Raw genomic sequence first — 21483 nt, forward strand, 5'->3', positions numbered from 1 at the left:
ATTTTGGTACATTTCATTTGGTACATTTTCATTTTGTAGCATAGTTTGTTATTCATTTAAAGCATATCTCCCTAATTAGGTCACTGGAGACAGAGACCAGCCCTTAATTATTTTTCTGTTTTCAGTATATAATAAATATCTGTTAAATTGAATTTAATACTGTATTCAAATTGAGTCTCTAGTTAGCCAGACATTTTGGAATAAATATGATTTTATTCTTTTTATTATGAATATTCCTTTGTCTAATGATTCCAACTCTGTTCCATTCCTGACCTTATAAATTCTATGTCTTATTCTAATAAAGTATTTATATAAAATCTCTCCCTTGGATTTTCCAGAGCAGTACTATCCAATGGAACTTTTCATGATGGTGGACGTATTCTGCATTTGTACCATTTAATAAGTAGTCATCCATGGCTATTGAGCATTGGAAATGTGGCTAGTAAGACAAAGGGACTGAATTTTCAGTTTTAAATACCTGTGTGTGGCTAGTGAGCTCCTTATTAGACAGTGCAGCTCCAAAGAGCAGAAGGAAAAGGAGTCTAGTAGCATCTTTTCACTTCCTGCCTTAGGCACCTCCTGCCTAAGTCACTCACCTTGGCTCAAAATTAATTCTTCCCAAATAATTTATGCATTAAAAACATAGAACATTTAAGTATCCAAATATGTACATGGGATCCAGTCACCCATTCCATTTAGAGAGAAAATTATTAGCTTGCTGTTTTTGCCTTTATAGTGCTTAGTGTAACATTATAGAGTAGAATTAAATTATATAAAATCCTAACATTTAACCCTGCCCCCCAAGTTTATGGTTTATTAATGATAAAAATCTTTTAAAAGAAAAAAAAAACATGATCTACCATTTATTTTAATACAGTCTGCTTCCTACTCCTCTGTGGTGGTTGCAATCGAACATCTAGTTAGGCATGTTCATTCAGTTTCAGTAATGGTAACTGGAGTTAGAAATATTGGTTCATGCATTTTGAATAAAAAATGCCTTTTGAAACTAGCAACATTAAGCTTTCTGAGGAAGTATATAAAATTTGGTTTATTAAATGATTTCAAATTATTGAGTAGATCATTACTGATGTTTAACACTATAATTTTAAGTCTGAAGTTGTTAACAAGGAATAAAATTTTTAATTGAAACATAATTGAAATACAGCATCATATTTTAGGTATACAGCATCGTGATTCAACATTTATATGCATGGCAAAAGGATCACCATAATAGATCTGGTTACTGTAAAGTGTAAACCATAAAAACAACCTTAGAAAGGTCCTTGGGGCACCTGGCCAGCTTAGTCGGTAGAACATGTGTCTCTTGATCTCGGGGTTGTAAATTCAAGCCCCAGGCTGGGTGTAGAGATTACTTAAAAATAAAATTTTTGAAAAAATAAGAAAGATTCTTGCCTCTCTTTTTTTTTCTTTTCTAATAATTCTTACACATCATGTATGAGTCTCAAATTTTGAATCTAAAGTCTTTAGGTTGTATGTTGAATTTAAATTCCATTTACTCTCAGATTAATTTCTTTGCATGTTCTTCCCCCACCTTGATTGTACATATGAAAGTCAAGCAAATTAAATGTGTGTATATATATATGTGTATATATAATATATGATATATAATGTGTACAAAAGAAATGTGTATACATATTACACATAATTTATATACTTCTATTTATATTATATAATACATGTAATATGTATACACATCCTTATTACTGTCTTTAAAAGCTTGGATAATTATGAATTGCGGCATATAGAATAACAAATATGGAAGACAAAATCGACTGAATTTTATTTAAACTTGCTTGTCTTGATTAATCATGTTAAGAGTTCAAAAGACTCAAAGGGAAAGTTTATGAAAGAAGCCATAGACTTTGGCCTTCATTACAGACATAGGCTATCTTTTTATAATAGCCAAAGTTTGCCTTTTTATTACTTTATGCCTTTAGATATTATAGTATGTTATTTTCAGCAATGTTCACTTAATTTTTAAGGGAAGGCTTTTTGGGGCGCCTGGGTGGCTCAGTCGGTTAAGTATCTGACTTCGGCTTAGGTCATGATCTCACAGTGTGTGAGTTCAAGCCCCATGTGGGACTTTCCGCTTTCAGCACAGAGCCTGCTTTGGATCCTCTGTCTGCCTCTCTCTTTGCCCCTCCCCACCTCACACACATGTGCTCTCTCGCTCTCTCAAAAATGACTTTTTTTTTTTTTTTTAAAGGAAGGCTTCTTAAAAGCTGCAAGAAATTCTTCCTGGGTTACAGTTTCTAGATCACAAAGATCTTTTTTTCACCCAGACTTCTACCATGATATGACTTGAGTAGGTCTTTTTCTTTTTTGTGTGTATTTTCACATCAATATTTAATTTTTTGAAAAACTCAAATACTCACATGGTATAAAATCAAAATATATGAAAGTGAAAAGTTTCTCTTCCATGCTATCTTCCATTTGCCTCGTCCTTCCTCCCCTCACAAAACACCTTTGCATATACAAAATAGGTAGCAACTGTGTCCATTTTCAGTTTTATGCATACTAGGCAAATATTGATTCTTGCTATTGTGCACAAATGTTAACATACTACACCTTTCATTTTACATCTTGCTTTTTTCTCACATAACAATGTATCTTGAGGATTTTTCCTTATTACTTAGAACCTCTTCGTTCTTTTATTTTTTTAGCAGCTGTATTGTATCTCATTGTATAACTAAATTCTAGTTTATTTAATGAGTTGTGTGGGTATTTTTCTTGATGACCTAGAAAGTTCGAGTTGCCTGAGTAATTTTGGATAATATTAAGGTTCTGAAGATCTGAATTAATAAATGCAAGGTTTGAAATATTTTGTTGATTTTGATGGAAGTCTTTCTAAAATGTGTTAGTGCTTTACCATGGTTTAGTACAACAGAACAAACACATTACTGAACTTACTTTAACTCCTATGTGATAAAGTAGGTCCCTATGTGAATATTTGAGGTACCATATATTTTACTCTGGTATATTTTCTTGCTCCAAAAGAAATACATCATTATTACAGGATGCAAATTGCCTATCATGCTTCATCTGATGAACATCCATTTTGATTATGGTTAAGACTTAACTTTTTTGGGGTTATTGTGAATCAGTTATAGCTCTTCTTTCATACTGTATGTCATGCTATCTTTGCTTATGTAATATTTCTCATTCCTGCTAATTATTAGATCCTTTCATCTCAGTATTTTTTAGATATTTTGCCTGTACTTTTTTGAGTATGTGGGCTCTACTGCAGCGGATTTATGGCAGATCTGCTGTCCAGGCGTCCTTTCAGAGAATTTTTGTTAGTACCAATGCGATGTGTACTAGTGGGGAAACTCTGGTACTAGTTACATCAGAGATCGTAACTTTTCCTGTTCCAAGTATTCATTTATGTTGAGTAGAGTTGACACACAGATTGTTAGTTTCAAGTATACAACATATCTCACCACCAAAAGTGTAGTCACCATCTGTCACCATACAATGTTGTTATAATACTATTGACTATGTTCCCTGTGTTTTGTTTTGTTTTTAGTGTTCATTTGTTTTCGAGAGAGAGAGAGCGCACACAAGCAGGGGAGGGCAGAGAGAGAGGGAGTCAGAGAATTTGAAGCAGGCTCCAGGCTCTGAGCTGTCAGCACAGAGCCCAACTCAGGGTTTGAACTCACGAGCTGTGAGATCATGACCGGAGCCAAAGTCAGACACTGAAGGGACTGAGCCACCCAGGTGCCCCTGTGTTCTCTGTGCTTTTTTTTTTTTTTTTTTTTAATGAACTTTGAACTTCTCAGCATATTTGATTCCTATAGACTTTAAAAAATGTTTTTTTAATGTTTGTTTATTTTTGAGAGAGAGAGACAGAGTGCAAGCCGGGGTGGGCCACAGAGAGAGAGAGAGAGAGAGACAGACAGACAGACAAAGAAATCTTAAGAGGCTCCAGGCTCTGAGCTGTCAGCACAGAGCCCGACGCAGGGCTCAAGCTCATGACCTGCAAGATCATGACCTGAGCCGAAGTCAGATGCTTAACCGACTGAGCCACCCAGGCCCCCCTCCTGTAGACTTTTTAATTCTAGATTTCATTTTATTCTTTAGCATTTCCTGTCCACAAAAAATATTTAACCTAACCATTGGTGTAGTTTGAGAGGGTCTAATTACCTAACCAGTCCACTGACTTTTGAAGAGAATCTTCTTGGTAAGGCCTAGTGAAAAGAGGAACTGCTTCCTCCTGAAATGGACTAAAGTGCCTTGTTAGGCAAGCTCATGTTGCTTATTCTCATAAATAGTAGGATATTAACTGTAGGTTAAGTTATAACACTTTTTGAGGGAGTCAGGGAAGGGATATGATAGATGACATCTGAACTGAGGTTTGAAAGGTGAACAGAATTAGCCAGGTAAAGGGAGGGTGAGAGAGGGTGTTTTGCCTTTGGGAGCAAAGAACTGAAATGGAAAATCAGGACATGAGAGAGGATAATGACTAGTGAAAGATGGTGCCCTGTGTCTTCAGTATACAGTGTGATAGGTGAGAATGAGGTGGCACATGCATTTCTTTCTGTGATTGGGAACAAATTATCTCCTCCATCATTTCGCTAATATTCTGCACTGGTCAGACCACATGTAACTATAGACTGATAAGGGCAACCAGACTGATAAGGTATCCATAAATCAGGTCAGATGAGAAATGACCAAAATAAATTCTTGCTGAAAAAGAGATGACCTGAGAAGTAGGGTTGTTGGGGCACATCTTTATGAAAATGAAAATGTTATTGCCACTACACATACATGATATGCTGTGATTAGTGGGGGAATAGTTTACATCTCCAGTTTTGTAGCATTGTAGCCACAGTAACTAGCACTGCGCCTGTCACATAGCAAATGTTCAACAGATATTTAAATGAACGATTAAAGATTAAATACCTGTGGGTAGGAATTGCCAGGAAAACAGGTTTAGGTTCAGTATCTATTTTCTGAGTTGCTCAAGAATAAGAGTTTTTCCCTTCAAGTTGTGAACTCTCCATTGGAGCAAGCATTCAAGCAAATGTTATTTAATTGTCTGTTAACAATATCACGTGAGGAATTCTTACTTTGGGTAGAAAGTTAACTATAAAGACTCTTGCAACCCATCCACATAGACTCACACATTCCCAGTGACCTTTCAAACCTTTTTTTTTGTTGAGTGGTTTTTTGAAGTTGCTCAGCCGTAGTTTTTTTCTGTTAATAAAGTCACTGCATGTTAAAAAGTTACTACATTAAGTTTGGTTTGGCAAAAGGAATATATTCAGTTAGCTCTTTTTTTTTTTTTTTAGATACAAAATCCTGTTGCTGCAATTGGTGCATTATATTGTTGCTCCAAATAAGGCTGATCCACGTTTTGTGGCCTGAAACTTACATAATTTGGAAGGGTTCTCTTTAAAAAAAGAATCTAAAATTAAATATAAAAATGGTGATTTAGTATGAGAAAAGATAACAACAAAAAAATACCATAAACATCACAAAATCCAGAAAAATAGCTTATTACTTATTATAACTTATTTCTATTACTATTAATTGATACACTTTCTTGATATTTTTTTTCCTACTTATTTTGGCTATCTATTCATTGAGCACCTCTTTACATGACAACAATTTTGTATTTTCTATAGAGAGATCCTTTCTTCTTGCACACGGCTTAGCAAACTATAGCCTGCTTGTGTTGGTAAATGAAGTTTTATTGGAACATAGTCATCTCCAAATTATCTATGGCTGCTTTTGCACACGCTATAGCAGCAGAGATAAAAGAGGCCAAAGAGCCTACAAGCCTAAAATATTAACTATCTGGTATTTTATAGAAAAGACTCCTGCTCTAGTATGTTTGATCAAAATATTGATAGTTGTGAAGCTCAAAGAAGTTTCCTTAAACTAGTTACTGATACATCTTTAATTTCCTTCACTTTGTTTAGAGGATGCTTCTTGCCTGGGGAAAAAACTCCAGCTCTTGATCTTAGGTGGCTGGACCACTCTCCTTTCCCCAGAAGTGTTCAAAGTTTGGTCTTAGTGTGCCACCCCCAGCAGGGTGCTAAATAGCAGTCATTCATACCTTTTCCTTGGGGTTAAAGATTGGGTCTGGGAGCATTTTGTGTTCCAAGAGGGACAGGTTATTTGCTGGGGCTGGACGGATGTTGAGGTAGTGCATCCTTGATGGAAGTACCACGATGACCTCCAAGAATAGCTACAGAGGAGCCCTTAAGCATGCGGCTGGGGTTGCTGCTCCTTCATGTGCTCCCCAAAGGAGAACAAACCAAATTTTGTAAGGGACACTTCCAAGTAAAGGATTCTGAAACTTAAATGAATTGGCTTCCTGGTAAATCTGCTTATGTCCCCAGGTCGTATAACTTACATCTGTTTGAAGTTTTTCTTCCCATAAAGATCCTTTTTTCTCATGCACTAGTAGTCCTCTATTTGCTACCGCCACTAACTTTCCCCTGCCCTCCTCCAAAATAAGGTAAACCAAATGAGATCAATAGAGGGATAAAATTATATTAAGGATATATAGTTCTTTGAAAATCATTTAGATGTGATAGGTCAAAAATCTAACAAATTAGTAACTGGGATAAATCAATGAGTAGTGTATGGTGAATATAAAATGAGCATCTGATTGTGAAATTCATCCAGAGCTGACCAATATGAACTTTGAGAAATAAATTGACCTCTTCTGTAAAATGAAGGGATTGGATTATACTCTGGATAAATTTATGGTGAAATGATACTGGGTTCAGGCACACTGAAATCCTATCAGTGACCAAAGTAACATCCTTCCACCTTCTCTTCCCAAACTGTTACTTGCACAGGAAAGTGGTAGCAGAATAAAAAATATATATTTAATAATATATAAATAAATATATTTTATAATAAAAATGTATAATATACTTAGGTCTTAAAATATAACATACTTTATATTATAGCGTAATATACTTTGTATATTTTATAAGGTATTTTGTACACATACACACACACACATGCGCGCATTTTCTTGTTGCCAGAGCTTGGGGCGCAGCCGGTAAATGTTAAACTTTGGTCAGCTGAGGTGGTAATCCTTGGGACCGTCCTTCCCATCTGCACCTTCATTCCCTAAAAATTGAAACCCACAGAAGAGGAAAGAAGAAAAACTCCCTAAAGCATGTCTACTTAAGCTACAGAGAAGGGAAAGGCAGAAGAGAGCAAGCTGCACCTATTTGCTGCCCGTCTACTACAGTGACCTGTCTGTTTGTAAACATAACCCAGTCTATATTGAGATCACTATTCCTCTCACCTTTATCTATGTGTGATTATCCTTCAAGTAGAAAATTAAGAGGATGGTAAACTTTGCCATTTGTGGTTTTAGCATCTATAATTTTGATTGCAGGTAATGCTAAAGATCTTTGCCACATAATTTACAGCTTTTTGATGTATGAATTTAAATCACAGACACCATATGAGATTGATGTGTGGCCATGACTAGTTTAGTGAGTGAGCTTAGTCTCTTGTCCAGTACATATCTTTTAGTAAGGCTTTTGGATGTAAAATGCATTTAAACAATGATTCCAAAAAAGAAAGTGCATTGATAGTGAGAGTGAGCTCTAAAACTTCTACGATTTATAGATCAAAATTTCTGGGGTGCCTGGGTGGCTCAGTTGGTTGAGCATCTGACTTCAGCTCAGGTCATGATCTCGCAGTTTGTGGGTTCAAGCCCCGCGTTGGGCTCTGTGCTGACAGCTCAGAGCCTGGAGCCTGCTTCAGATTCTGTGTGTGTCTCTCCCCCTTCCCCACTCACACTGTCTCTCCTTCAAAAATAAATAAATATTAAAATTTTTCTGAAAACTGTACTGGTAATTTTAAACACATGTCCAGTATAAATGAAATGGAGGAAGGAGCTAGAACCATCTATAATATGTTATTATTATATTAAAATAATCTCCTGCATGTTGCTGCAAACAAACCACCTGAAAACTTTGTGACTTAAAAGCAGTATTGATTTATATTTTATGATTCTGTGGATTGGTGGGGTGTCTAGTTTGTCACCTATGTTCACTCATGCAGTGGCATTCAGTGGGCAGTCCAGTGGGAACTAGGCTTGGCAAGGACAGGTAATATGATGGGGCCGGCTCTCCATATGGTCTTTCACCCCAAGATTTTAGGGCAGCAGTTCCAGGAGGGCAAGCCACTACGTACAAGTAGTTTTCAAGCTTCTGCTTATATTTGTTGAGGCTCTATTGCTCAAAGCAAATCATATGGACAAACCCAGGGTCCTTGGGCGGGGTGTGGGGGTGGGGAAGAAGAGTATACCAGAACTGATATACTAAGAGACATCAAAAGCCATTATAGGAATGATAAACCACTCTACTACATCTCTAGACAAAGTCTCCAAACTGCACATGGCTGTTTATCTCTCTAAACCACAGAGGTGAGCCATGTTTGATGTTATTTTAATATGAAGTCTGTGACTTCATTCCATGCCACTCTTCTCTTTCTTACCTACTCAGATTAGCACTTTCCCATGGTAGGGTCTTTGTTGATCTGTCTGCAGTGGAATGCTATTTCTTCTCCTCTTCCCTCCACCCCTTTGCTCACCTGACTCATTCAGTTTCATCCTTCAGGTAAATTGTTACTCTTGGGCAGCCTTCCCATGCTGGATAGGTTTTACATTTTTCCTGCATGATGCATTTTTCCTTTATAGCATTTGTAATCATTAACAATGTCTTTGTGCCCATTAGAACACATTTCATGAGGACCATGTCTGTAATAAATTTTTGTGCTTGACCTCACTTTCATTCACCCACACCCCCATTTATCACAGTTCCACGTACATAGTAGGTGCTCAGTAAACATTTGGTAAATGAATATGCCTAGCATGGTCGTTTTCTTAAGTAGCTACTAAGGCCTAAAACACCATTTCTGCTTGATCCATAAGACAGCAGCTGTTTTCTTGTGGCTTTTATACACACACACACACACACACACACACACACACACACACACACACTTGAGATTCTGTTACTGCTTTTGTCCACTTTCTCTTTTAATCCTCCAACTTTGCTTTTTAAAAAATTACGGTTTCTTCTGGAGTCTTCTGTCTTTGATGTATTCTTTTTTAATCTCTACCTTTTTCTATTTTCCTTTCTCTTTCTGGTTATTTCTCATTGTGGAAATTACCAGGTGATAAAATCTGCCCTTTCCAGAGTAAATTATTGGTGTTTTCTTTTCCTGGGTAATTTTTACTGATACTTTCCAATCAGGAGTCTTGTTTCTATTTTTTTTAAATTGCTGGTTTCTGTGTTGGGTTTTTTAGGTGGCTGTGTAACTAAAGCATTGTTATACTTTAATTATTTATAAAATTGCTCCTTGAAATCACTGCACAATTAAATAATTATAAGAGTTCAATCAAATTCCTCATTTACATGATTTTTAATTTCTTAATTGAAGTATAACCAAATTTTTTCTTTTTCTTTACTTTTATAATTCCTTTTATGTTTCATATTAAAATTTCATATTTATGATACTAATGGGTCATTTCATGTGAATATATCGTCAGAGTATTTAGGAACATTTAAAGCAGTTTTATATAATAAGAAAACTTAGGATGGATTTTCCTGGATTAGATTTTAGGAATTTGGATACACACACACACACACACACACACACACACACACACACACAAAAGCTGGAGTGTTTTGGCTATTAATCTAGACTATCATGTCCATAGGAAAGACTTATGTTTTCAATCCTGTGATTTTTTTTTTCCCCACACTGTGTTTATTTTGGATATTAATTGAAAATATATCTTTAAAAATGATTTCTTTCAACAACATTGTATATTTATTGGATTATTAAAATAATATTTGTAGACAGTTGTTCATTATAAAGTCATCTTAGTACTAAGTAGGCAGTTGGTCAGGCAAGGATCTACAAGACCTAGTATCTTCCAGTCTTTTCCGTCATTAGCTGATCCTGTAATAAAAGAAACGTCTGTTTTCCTAACCTAAAATTCTTATTTTGACCTGTTATATAACATGGTCGTTCTGATAATGTGAGAAGAATGTAAACTATAGAAGTGGTGAATCTTTGTGATTTAAGTCTTTCTTACTCAGGATGAAGCTCCCTGTAACAAGGTTGGTATGAGTATAGAAGGAATTGGAAGAAGTAGTGATTTTCTTAGTTTTGAGTCAGTGTGGTAGTAGCTAGTATATGTACAGGTAGAACCACCGTCCCAAGACTCATGGCTGTGGAAGGAGGCTGAGAGTCTTACACTTTTATGAATCATTTGGGCTTTAGAATTTTTTAATTTCATACTTACAGAAAAGTTGCAAATATAGTACAAAGAATTCCTGCATATCCTTCATCCAGATTTGTCAAGCATTTATGACATTTTGTTAGGGTTTCTTCTGTCTCATGTATGTACGCACATATATATACAGTTATTTTCAGAACCAGTTGAAAGTAATTGCCGGTATCATACCCCTTTATAATGCTTCAAATGTGTATCCTAAAATCAAGGACATTATCATAGTATTAGTATCAAAATCAGAATATGTAATTTTTAATTTAACAAATGTTTGCTTACTTGGAGCAAAGTGTAGGTGAAGTGAAAATATATATATTCTTGCAAAACTGTTCAGGTGCTTAAGGGAATTACAGTCCACTAAAATGAATAATCAATACAGCAAATTAGTCTATTTTAGAATAAGTTGTGGTACAATAAGATTTACACAAGATAGTCAGAAAGAAGTTACTCTAGAAAAGTGAAGGAAAAAACCAGTCATTTAACCTAGGGAATTGGGGAAATAGTTCTTGACTGGTGCAGAGTCTGCCTGAGAGGTAGAAGTGCACCACTGAAGGACAGTGTGGGAGAGATCCACATCCCAGAGTTCATCCTTTATCTTCTGTCTGCTCTTGACAATGAAAGTTCTGAGGATGAATGTGTTATTTCAGTAACTTAGTACTGAAGTATCAGGACTGTGTATGATAGGACAGGTTCTGTTTCTACAAAAGCTGATATATTACTTGTTTCCTTTTAATTAACAAATTTTAACCCTAATATTATTGGGCTAATAAGAAATAGATTTCTTTTCCTAAGCACTTGTCCTTAGGTTGTTTTTCAATAATACCTCTCAGTTATGAGAGACCAGATGTAACGGAGTTGAGTAGCTGTAATTTCTTTAAAGGAATGGAAGGAATGTTTTCAAAAGCTTAATTAAGTCACTGTCAATCTAGGGCTTAAGGGATAGTCACTGTTTTAATGTTTCTAGCATTTATATATTAAATTTTATATGTGTAAGCTATTCTTGCATTTACTATAATTTTCCTGAATTAATCAGAAAGGGCCTTATATAATTTTCAGACTTTGCTAGTTTAAGATAAAAAGGGCTGAAAGAGGCATATACTGACAGTATGATTGTAGTAGAAATTTGAAAATCCAGTTATTGAAAATAGCTTCTGATTACAGGTGGGTTCTTCAGTATTAAAATTCTATAAATTGTTTTAGAATAAGGTTTATTCTGCTAACCACGTTTATGTGGAATGCTATTAAACTGTTTCACAGGTCTTTATTTCTCAAGCAGATGTTTTAAGAATTTGTTTTACATTTATATAAATGTTTAAATGTAGATTTTTAGTTTTTGTTACTTTTTTTTAGGTTCACATATACATTTTACATGTTAATATTTGGTCATTTGGCAAGGGGATTTCCATAATGGAATTTCAGACTCTATTTGATAATCCGTTTTTTTCTTTTCTGAGCTGTTACTTCTTGTTTTTTGGTTAAAAAGAAAAGTAAAAGGATTTTTTTATTTTTTTCTTGGTATCTAGTTTCCTAATTTCTTTTTAGAAATGAATGCCTTTTGACAGCATCATACTAAAAGGACAGTAATTTATATGAATTTGCCTTAGAAAACAAATTTACTCATCTGATTTTTGAATCCTTCAGTCTGTTCTTTAATACCTTTGGGTCATATATGCAGAATCCATTTGTTTTTGGTTGTAGTTTTCAGTGTTAGGAGTTTGAGGTCGGGGAGCCCAAGCAGAAAATGATATGTGTTATACTTGGAGAAGAACAAAGTATGCTTTGAGCAAGCCAAAGGCATAGTGTCCTTTTTTAAGCCCAGCATCCTAGTATATACATTTGATATGTTTCAAACTATCTTTATCATTTTTTTAATGGCTCTTGTGGAAATTTTCTTGCTGCTCTGTATGCTGTCAATGACTATCAGAAATTCAAAGATGAGTTTGTGGTCTACAAAAGTTAAAAACATAACATGGAGCACTCACTGTTAGTTAGGAAAGTCTTTATACAATTTGGATTCCCCAAAAGTACACTCATCTTACATTTCTGACTTTATTATTATAACTAATATATATAAACTCTGTGTATATGAGTCTGAAAGTTCCCCAGCCATAGTTAGGTAACCCAAAACAACTTTATTTCTAAATCTAATGTAGTCTATTTCCTTTTACAATGACCAGTATTCATTGAACTGATATACTGTAATTACTTAAATCATCTCTTACTTCTGGTTTTTAAATTCCTTTTATTTAAAAAACTGTAACTAATATATTTGTATAAACATTTTGTTTCATATTTATATAAAAATAACAAATTTTTGAGGTATTTTAAATTATTTCCTTGCTTTCCCATTTAGGAGTGCAATCACTAGATTTAAATGTTTATTTATTTTGAGAGAGAGAGAGACACTCATGCAGGTGAGGGGCGGGGAGGGAGGGGGAGACAGAGACAGAGACGCAAGCAGGCTCTGCTCTGTCAGCACAGAGCCCAGTGGCGGGGCTCAATCTCACAAGCTGTGAGATCATGACCTGAGCCGAAATCAGGAGTTGGATGCTTAACTGACTGAGCCACCAGGTGCCCCTGAAATCAGTAGATTTAGACCCAAAAACATGATTATTACTTTCAGAGGATTTGTAAGTGTGGTGTATCATTCTGACAGAAACTAAAATTGCATAGTTACTTCCTAGATTATACTATAAAAGAAACTTTATTTATTTATTTATTTATTTATTTAAAAGCTTAAAGGAGATTTTTTTTTTTAAGTGTATTTATTTTGAGGGAGGGAGAGAGAGGGAGAGAGAGAGAGAGAGACCGAACCAGCGAGGGGGAGCCAGAGAGAGAGGGAGACGGAGGAAACTAAGCAGGCTCTGTGCGGACAGCAGAGAGCCCAATGCAGGGCTCAAACTCACGAACCGTGAGATCATGGCCTGAGCCAAAGTCGATGGATGCTTAACTGACTGAGCCACCCAAGTGCCCCTAAAAAAAACTTAATTTAGAATTAAACTAAAGTTTCCATTATTTTATGTTACTGTCATGAGTGAGGTGGCAACGTGGTAGAAGTTAATGTGCTGTGTTCCTTGCATGTAACAATTAGCTTCTTTCTTACACGTCTGAAAGGGTACTAGTTAGCTATATCCTTGGAAAAATTGGCACAACGGTCACTCAAATAATTCTTCATGTTTTCAGTATAGCTTGCAAGCTAAGTGGCCATGTGCAAGTCACTTAATATCTTTTTTCCCTCAGTTTTCCCATCTTTGAAAAAGGTGATACTAGAATCTGTCTTCCAGGATGGTATGATCAAAGTGTCCAGCATTATAATTTAGTAACCACAAATTTTGCTTTCGTTTGATTTAGTACCATACTAAAGTAGTTAACTGCTATACAGACATCAGCCTTTACTAACACTACTACTTCATTATTTAAATGTTCATTTTATTGGAAAACGGTGTAGTAGTCCTCCTTTGCCCATGGTTTTGCTTTCCATGGTTTCCGTTACCCAAGGTCAATTGCAGGTTAGAAGTAGATGATCCTCCTTCTGACATATTGTCAGAAGGTCAGTAGTAGCCTAATGCCACATCATAATGCCTATGCCTTTACCCCACTTCATCTCCTCACATAGGCATTTTATCATCTCACATCACAAGAAGGATGAGTATAGTACAATAAGATAATTTTGAGTAAGAGACCACATTTACATACCTTGCATTACAGTATATGCATTACAGTATATTGCATTACAGTATATAGTTGTAATTGTTCTATTGTGTTATTAGTTGTTAATCTCTCAGTGCCTAACTTATAAATTAAACTTTATCATAGCTATGTATCCATAGGGGAAAAAAACATAGTATATATGGGATTTGGTACTATCGGCAGTTTCAGGCTATCCACTGGAGGGTTTTGGAATGTATTCCCCATGGATAAAGGAGGATTGGGGATTATTGTATTTTGCAAGGAGTAAGTACAGGATCTGAAGTCACAACTTGCCTGGATTGGAATTTCAACTCTGCCAGTTAGCTGTGTGATTTGTGGAGTAAATTATGTATCCCTTTAACTCTGAGGTTCTCAAGCATAAAATGAAATTATAATAGTAATAAAATTTAAATGGAGTTGTATTTAAAAGTGCTTAACACGATTTCTGATACATTCTAAGCAGCAATAAATGTTTCCTTTCCATAGTTATTTTTAGCATAGTTATTGTGTTATTTATTACTGAATAAGTAATTTCTTCAGAAAGTAACAATAAATGTTTATTATCCCCTTGTTCCTATGAGTCACAAATTCAGAAGCAACATAGCTGGGTGGTTCTGGTTCCATGTCTCTCATGAGGTTACATTCAGGATGTCAGCAGGGGCTGAGGTCATCTGAGTGTTATTTTGAACCTAATGGCTATAAATTTTACATTTTCCAGACTATGTCTTCAGCGGTGGTACAGTTATATGCAGCAGATCGTAACTGTATGTGGTCAAAGAAGTGCAGCGGTGTTGCTTGTCTTGTTAAGGACAATCCACAGAGATCTTATTTTTTAAGAATATTTGATATTAAGGTGAGTTTTGTTTTGCTTCCACTTTAAACTGTAGGTGCTTAGGTTTTTTATTTCAGTTACGATTTTTACCTATATTTATGTATGTTACGTATGTAATTTTTGTTTATCCTGTATGTATGGTTTAATACTTTTTACATCTTGGGCTTTCCCTACATGCTCTCTTTCTAATGATACTCTTCTATTTCATCTTGTCCCATACAGAGTAGTATAAAGTCCTTTCAAGGAACTATAAAAGTATATTTTAGTTTAGTATGTACTGTTAGTTACTTCAGCCTAGGCTTAAAGCATAATACAGTATCTATAATAATGTATTTGCTACCCATTTTTCCTTATGTTGTTTCTCAACATAGGTATGTTTACATTTTCACAGCTTTGTATCTCTCACATTCAAACACAAATCCACATTGTCCTAGATTGGATGCCCATTCTCAGGTATTCATTTCTTGTAGTTACCATAGAAGTAATTACCTTTTTGCAGAGATGAAGTCTCCATTTATCTTTTAAGACCTTTTCTATAAGTAGGCTTTTGTAATATTTATATGTGACAATAAATACAACCAAAAAACACTGACTTTGAACTCTCCTGGATGATACTTACGGATAGATTGTGTGTCAGCCTCTGTATGTTTAATTTCTCTGGGCCTTGGCTTATTTATTTATAAAATGCGAGAACCATCTGCGTCTATTGCAAAGTGTTTCCCTGAGATTAAGTAAGATTTAAGTTACTATACTTTGTAACTTAGTGCTTCTTAGCATCCACTTCTCCATACTCCAAGACAGCTGAGAGATGTGGGGTACTCCTGTTATCAGTGGCTTAACTATGGCAGTGATTCTAGGGGATGGGGAAACATGCAGTAGTTTGAAAGAAACCCATAGTTGTTTTGACATACTTCTCATCACCAACGAGAAGCACTATTTAGAAGTAAAGTGCACATATAACTCCACAAAGAGAAAAGGAATGGGTGGTCCTGTGTGTATAGTGAATTCTGAATATTTTTAAGTCATGGTCTAGGTAGAACTTTGCTTTCAGAATAGGGCAATACTTATCTTCCTCTAACTGCTGATTTCTAATTGTAGATAACCGTTGCTGAATGCTTGGCAATTAGCCACCTTTGGTATTAAGGTTAATTCTATGTCTTCTACTACAGCCATACATATGACAATCCAGTCACCCATGGCTCTCCTAACCAGAGTTTACCCTTGGTGCACCTTAATCATCGGTCTTTTTCTGCACATGATTGACACTACTTTTACTAGTAGTATTAGGGAGCCACTGTATAAAATTTAGGAGTTCAAAGACTGTTAGTGAACAGTACAGAGAAGGTATATTTGACACTCCCAGCATCTTACAGAATTGAGGAAAAGAGCATGAAATGTTCCTATAATGTTTGATAGCACACGGTCTATTGCCAGTGGAACTAGGCATTGATCATCAGTGCATGTACAGCAGTATTCTATTCCTTCTGTCTGACATTGATGACCTAGTAACTGTTCTAGTTACGTATTTGACCAGGTAACTATATTTGGGAATACAGGCTAAGGAGATTGTATCTTGGCATACTGAATTAAGCTCACTTGATACGTAGTTTTTATGGAAGAAATAGCCAGAATTTACTATTTTCTTATTAAGAAAACACCAATTAAATTATGTTATATATATTTTATGCATATCTGTGTTTTCTGTGCATGTAAAAGCTATTATTAATAAAAACAATTTGCTTAATAGGAGTCATCTATTTTGGTTTATTCCTAGAGATTATCTTTTTGTTAACTCTTATTTTAACTGTTGTTTTCTAGGATGGGAAACTATTGTGGGAACAAGAGCTATACAATAACTTTGTATATAATAGTCCTAGAGGATATTTTCATACCTTCGCTGGAGATGTAAGTCATATTTTTTTTTTATTGCCCTGTTTAATGTAATTGTTTTTACATTTGTCTGTGGAAAGCATCTGTGAGCTTTCCATGTAAACACTGTATAAAGTAAAAATTATTTTACTTTTAAAAGCATCTTCATAGATAGTAAAGAGGAAATGGCTACGATTTTAAAGGGCCAAAAAACCAAAAAGGATTTCAAAGAGTACTGTGAATATAACTTGCTACGTGAAAAGAAATTTGGTTTTCATCATCTTTTTGTCTTTGGGCAGATAGCTTAATTTTTCTGGGATTTAGTTTTCTGTAAAAATGAAGTCTGAATTGCCCACTAATCTGTGATATCTTTTAAACATTGAATATTATATTGCCATTCAAGTTATTTCGTAAAAGAATAGTTCATGACTTAGGAGAGTACTAAAATAAAGTAAATGTGTGTAGCGGGGAGAACAGAATTTCAAAAATTTATCGCATATACTTGGGGAAATAGTTAGAAGGATTTCCATACCATCTGCTCCCAGGGATTGTCTGAGTGTCTAGATTATAGGTGATTTTAATTTTCTTTATTTTCATATTTGTATTTCCTAAATTTTCTATAATAAGAAAAAAGATGGTTGGATTAGATGATCTATCTTTTCAAAAAGTATTTTCTTCTCTAGCTATTGTTTTCCACATTTTTCTTAATAAAATATAGATATATGTAAATATATAAAAGTATGCATTAAGTACCATAATCAATAATGTCAGTGTGTTTCCACGTTTTTAAATAATTTACCTGAATTAAAGTTATAATTTAAATAATACCTACAGTTAAGCTGTAAAATAAAAACATTCCCTAGTAAAGATAGAGCTGGCCTGCATTTGACCAACTTTTCTGGTATTTGCTTTTTCTAAAATCCAAATTATTTTATAGAGCTCTGTTGAAGGATCAAATTTTTTTGTTTCTTTTCTTGTTGTTGTTGAAGATAAAGTATTCAATTTAATTTTGAGTGTCCACTGTGATAGGCAGCTTTTCTAAATGTAGTCTTTTACTTTGCTTTTTCTGTGCTTTTAGCATTCTTAGGTTTTTCAAGTAAAATTAAAACTTTAAGGTAAACTGAATCTTTGTTAGTAAAGTCAGCTTTCCTTCTTCAGAAATGTTCTTTGTTGGCTATCAACATTTTCATTAAATAAAGCTAAATTCATGTTTTTTGCTGTTTACCTTTTTTGCTAAAAAAAATATATATATATATATTTCAGACTTGTCAAGTTGCTCTTAATTTTGCCAATGAAGAAGAAGCAAAAAAATTCCGAAAAGCAGTTACAGACTTGTTGGGCCGGCGACAAAGGAAATCTGGTAAACCTTTTTTTTTTTTTTTTTTTAAATCCTTTGAAACAGGAGCTAGCAAACTAAGGCTCATGGGACAGATCTGGCCTACCACCTGAAGTTTTAGTGAGACACAGCTATGTTTATTGGCTTACATACTGTCTGTATAGTATGTCTGCGGCTGCCTTTTTGCCACAACAATAGTTGGATAGTTACAACAAAGACTGTATGACACACAAAATCTAAAATGTGTATTCTCTGCCCCTCTAGAAAAAATAAAAATAAAAAAGGTGATGATCCTTACTTAAGAGGCATATTATTAAGAACTAGTTTTTTTCAGTTTACTGAAGAACTCATTCTGATAACCTTTTTTTGTTGGTAATATTCCATATATACTGACTCTTAAATTTGCAGTTTTATGGCATTGTTCTTACATTCTTAGAATATTTAATACTTTGTGAACAAAGACTTTTTAGACAAGCCTAGAAGCAAATAAGCCACGTTGCAAATATAATCTGTAAACACTGTTTTGTCTCTATTTTGTCCCTAATGTTATCTATTATTAAACCATGAGAAACGCAGTGTAATTCATGAGACTTTAATACATGTAAGATAATTAGAGAATGATGCAAGATAGTGTAGAACTTTAAATTTATTGGTATAGAAATATTTGTTAACAGTCTACTGTTTCTGTTAGGAAGTGGGAGAAGGGTGATTAGGAAAGGTGAACCTCTCCAAAATCATCGTTTTAAGCAAATCAGTTTTAGGAGAAATAACATATGGGTATCGAGATCAGCAAATAGATATCCTTAAAACTATGCCATATGCTCCTTGAAAGTTTTCTGTATATCTGGGGGTACATGTTACCACTGTGTTCAGGGATGTGCTTTACCAATAAGAGGAACTAAGCCATGAAAAAAATAAGACATTGGATCTGGAAAACTGGAGTGTAAAATCACGTATTCCATTTTATACTTCTCCATTAGTATTTTAATGTATTTCCAAGAGGGAAGTGAGGTAAAAACGAGAATAAAATGAAGTAAGCTGTTGCTCACTATTGCTTTCTTATTATATCTTAACTGTAATGAGCAAATAGGAGAATTGTTAGGGACCTATTTTTTGTTACTTCTTTTTGGGATCAAGGACATTTACCACTTGATTCCATGCTAGGGAAGAATTTAAAGCTATGGAATAATTTATGGTTTAGTACCTTATTTCAGGGACATGTGCTCGGCCAGGAGCTTTCTGGGGTTCCTTTTAGCCAAAATATGTGGCGTTTCCAAATCAAAGCGAGTAAAAAATGTTTCTTAAAATATAGACTAATTGACTTTGAAATAGGAAGGTCACTTAAAGGTGTCTTTCAGCTGGTATAGGAATTTCTTTTTACGCAGTTCCTAAGCATTTAAGCATGGTGTTTCACAAGCAGAAAGACCCCAACATTAGGGAGTCAGCTGATTCATCTTTGGGTAGTCCTTCATGCTAAGTCAAACTCCAGCTTCACCTCTCTTTGACTTAGATGCATGGAGTCTGACTTTTGGAGCAACAAAAAATTAGTTTGTTTTCTTTTCCTCCCAGTAGCCATTTAATAGTGGAAGCCATCTATCGTGTTCTTACGCCTTCACTTCTTTAGTTTAACCAGTTCCAGTTTTTTACTCATCACATGATGTAGTTTATAGACTCATCCTGAGTACCGAGCTCTGAATCCACTGTAGATTTTTATGTCTTCTTCAGATGGCTCAGATTTGAACACAGTACTCCAAAAGTAGTTTCACTGGTTCCATGATACTAAAACACATCTCTTGATTTGATTAAATACTGTCCTGCTAATGTTTTAGCAAATACCTCACATTAGTACCTCCCATTCATTGTTCAGCCAAGCCATCCTTTTTTTCATATGTGTGGCTTTCAAGCCAGGATACTGTCTTATTTTTAAGTTACTTTTTAGAATATACACTCTGAACTTTATATTTATCTCAGTATATTTCCATATCTGTGTTGTCATCACTTTAAGAAGTATTTCCTCTGGTTGCAGAGGTGACATCACCTGGGAAATGGGAGATTGACATTCATTGATATAGACAGAATTTGATTACGTCAAATGTTTCAAAAAGTTACTTCATCAGACCACCAGATGGAGTAATACATTTATGTTTCCCATTGCCAGGATTTTCTCACTTGTCCTCCAGTTAAATCCTATTAATTTTAGTTTATGGCTATTTATAAACTAATTATTTTTATTGTATCATCATTTATGGGTATTTCGCTTATAATTTTGGACAACTTTATATTAGAAAATCCCTGGAAATTCTATTTGCTTAAAATTCTTCAACCACTTTTGAATTTCTTAAATCTAAAATGATATCAGACCTCGTATGTAAGAGTATGAATACAAAGGATTGGTAGTTCTCCTGGTTTTACTCCTTCCTAATCTGCTGTAGCTCTTTGTTATTATTTTGGTTTGCCCCGGTGCTCAGTTATCTCTGTGTATTTTCATTACCCTTATGCTTTCACTCAGTCCTGCAGCTTGAAAACTGTCCGTATGCTGAAACCTTCCAAAGTTTTATCTGTATTACTGACCCCTCCCCCCAACCTTCAGACTAATTTACTTCAGTTGGACATCAGAATAGCTTTTCAAACATAACATATCTGAGAGTAGAGCATTTGATCCATGTTCCCTGACCCCAATTAGACCTATTCCGACTCCTCTCCTAGTCTTCCTCAACTTGGTAAACTGTTCCACTCTGGCTTACCATGGTCCCTTGTAAATCCTATCCATGAGTCCATTGTCTCTTCCTTCAAACACAGAATCTGGATCTGTTTCTCACCACCTCTGCTGCTGCCTCCCTAATCTAAGCCACTACCTTCTGTCATCTAGACTACCCTGACTCCCTCACTGGCCTTTCTACTACCACCCAGTGCCCCTTATGATCTCTTTTCCACATAGTAGCCAAAGTTAACTTAAAAACATAGATTAGGTTATGTTACTTGCCCTATTGGAAACCCTATAAGAGCTTTCTCTCATATCTAAAATACAATCTACATTCCTTATCTTGGCCTGTGGGACCCTACATGATCCAGTCCCTCCGTCTCCTTTTGACTTCTCTCCTTTTACTCTTCTCTTGGCTCATTCCAGTCCAGGCTTCATGATGTTCCTTCATGCTATTCTTCCCTTAGGGCCTTTAAATATGTTGTTCCCTCTCTTAGTTTATTCAGATGTCAGTTCCTCAGAGAAATCTTTCTTAACTACCTGTACGTTGACTTAGGAATTAAGACAGAGTTTAGGTGAATTAATATTTTATGTTGATTTTTATATTACATATGCCTAATAATGTTATTTTAATTTATTTTCTAACAGAGAAAAGACGAGATCCCCCAAATGGTAAGCTCTTTGATACAAATTATTGATCAAGAAGATTTTAGGTTAAAGTTTAATCTTTTTAGAAACATATCATACATTAA

At 34.9% G+C, this 21483-nt stretch overlaps 1 protein-coding gene across 1 annotated transcript in view; it reads left to right on the top strand.

Annotated features, from left to right (window-relative positions):
• The window catches only part of WASL (WASP like actin nucleation promoting factor), a 61208-nt gene that overhangs the window by 16500 nt on the left and 23225 nt on the right, over nucleotides 1-21483 (top strand). The window contains exons 2-5 of the mRNA XM_027075388.2: nucleotides 14712-14846; nucleotides 16644-16730; nucleotides 17958-18054; nucleotides 21380-21403. Of these exons, the coding sequence (XP_026931189.1) occupies nucleotides 14712-14846; nucleotides 16644-16730; nucleotides 17958-18054; nucleotides 21380-21403 (343 nt within the window). The remainder of the gene's footprint in view (nucleotides 1-14711; nucleotides 14847-16643; nucleotides 16731-17957; nucleotides 18055-21379; nucleotides 21404-21483) is intronic.

Source organism: Acinonyx jubatus, chromosome A2 (assembly GCF_027475565.1).
Source record: "Acinonyx jubatus isolate Ajub_Pintada_27869175 chromosome A2, VMU_Ajub_asm_v1.0, whole genome shotgun sequence".
Lineage (NCBI taxonomy): Eukaryota > Metazoa > Chordata > Mammalia > Carnivora > Felidae > Acinonyx > Acinonyx jubatus.